Source organism: Phaseolus vulgaris, chromosome 1, assembly GCF_000499845.2.
Source record: "Phaseolus vulgaris cultivar G19833 chromosome 1, P. vulgaris v2.0, whole genome shotgun sequence".
NCBI lineage: Eukaryota > Viridiplantae > Streptophyta > Magnoliopsida > Fabales > Fabaceae > Phaseolus > Phaseolus vulgaris.
In genome coordinates this window covers 16,001,565-16,003,419 of record NC_023759.2, presented here as the reverse complement: position 1 = coordinate 16,003,419, position 1,855 = coordinate 16,001,565, and the positions used below count along the sequence as shown (strand labels likewise).

General features: G+C 31.1%; 1 protein-coding gene across 1 annotated transcript; it reads left to right on the top strand.

Moving 5' to 3' along the window:
- The first annotated feature begins 766 nt into the window (after window positions 1-766).
- Window positions 767-1,289, top strand: LOC137813678 (uncharacterized). The gene has a single exon (XM_068616058.1). It carries the CDS (start codon window positions 902-904, stop codon window positions 1,109-1,111), a length of 210 nt encoding a protein of 69 aa, XP_068472159.1. The 5' UTR covers window positions 767-901; the 3' UTR covers window positions 1,112-1,289.
- The last annotated feature ends 566 nt before the right edge of the window (window positions 1,290-1,855 follow it).

Genomic DNA, 1,855 nt, shown 5'->3' with positions numbered 1-1,855 from the left:
CATCTTCTTTTTACCTATATAAAAATTTAACATGTTTTTTTGCTGCCAGTGAAAGATGTTTTTTAGTGTTCAATTCGTCTTCATATTGTTCAATTAGTTCAACAATTGGTCATTTGAATCAACTCAAGTTCACCTCACTTTTACCACATTTTAGCTGTGTTATTTTTAACTTTTATCCGACTATTATGTTCAGAAAATTATAGTTTTCGAAATTACATATAAAAAAATTAAAATTCACGTTAATTAGAACTACTAGTTAAAATTCTAAATTTCGTAAAATAAATACATTTCTTTAGCTATCTTTAATCATGTTTAAATAAAAAGGATACTTAAATATAGATATAGTTAAGAATAGTTTTAAAGTAATGACATTGAAATATGAGTCAATTTATTAGAATTTACTTTTAGTTGATTAAATATGAACACATTTTGACATAAATATTTATTTTTGTATAGATTAATTGTTGTAGAACTAATGACCAAAGATTCAAATTCTAGACCATATACCAATACATATTTAAGAATTAAAGAATTAAGCCTATAATTGGCCTTAAATAGGAATATCCGGGTATCCCAGACAAATAAAAAAATGTGTGTGAGAGTTTTAATTAGCAGAAGGTGTAGATGAAGCTTCCCTTTAATTTTGGTGGCATGCGTGTGGGTATGAGGTGTAAAATTTGAATCAGAATAGCTTCATCCCATAACCTTTGCTTTTTCCACCTCACCAATTGCTTGTCTCTTCTTCCAAAGTGACCACCTTTGAGCCCCATTTCCTTTTTAAGCCCTTCTTCACTCATTGTCAATATTGCACCTATACATAACATAGTGAAATAGCAAAGTACACACTCAAAGAGAAGAAGAGAAGAAGAAGAAGAAGAAGAAGAAGAAGAAGAAGAAGAAGATGGGAGATTGGGGGCCAGTTTTTGTGTCTGTGGTGCTTTTCATTCTCCTCACTCCAGGTCTTTTGGTCCAGATTCCAGGAAGAGGCAGCTTCATAGAGTTTGGAAACTTCCAAACAAGTGGGTTATCAATACTCATCCATGCTATCCTATACTTTGCCCTTGTTTGCATCTTCATGTTAGCAATTGGGATCCACATGTACATGGGCTAAATCATCATCAATCCTCATCTATACACTTTTATTATATACTTTTCTTCCTTTCCTTCTGCTTGCTTTGTGCTTAGGGATGTCACTTCTTTTCCTTGTAACGCCCTTTTTTCCCCTTTCAATAAATTTCTTGGAATCATCAAGCTTGTGAGTTAATGAGAAAATTTCAGTTTTTGGTGCATCGCCTTTTTTTTTTTTAATTCGCTCAGGAGTTATATGTATTTGCATTAGTTAAAAAGGATCGTGCTTGTATATTGAGTGCGTGGATGCAATTATTTAACGTGGATCAAAAGACTCTCTCTTCACGTTCTACACTTCAAATACTGAAGCAAATTTCTGTGGCATGCGCTTCAAATGCGACCCCACTCTGTATAAACACGTTAATGGGTTTATTATTTTTTGAAAGAGAAAATAATAAGAATTCTCTTGTTAATTTTTCCGCTGGTTCATCATGGAGTCCAGTTGTTTGGAAATGGTGCAAAGATAAAGATCATTTGGAAGTAAATTATATTTTATTAATTTGTTAAGGTTTAAAGGAATTTTGAAGTTTACTTTCATGGTATTAGAATCTATGTTGATAAGCTTTATTACCTATGTTATATTTTGTGTGTAAAATATTATGAAAATACCTAATTTTTTAGGTAAGAAAATACCTAATTGTTAATAAAAAGAATTAAAAGGCTCCTAAAAAAGTACAGAGATCTATAGATAAATATAGAAATGGGTACTAAGATATATATTTCCTAT

Coding starts and splice junctions, on each gene's coding strand:
- LOC137813678 (XM_068616058.1), top strand. CDS start 902: ATGGGAGATTGGGGGCCAGTTTTTGTGTCTGTGGTGCTTTTCATTCTC.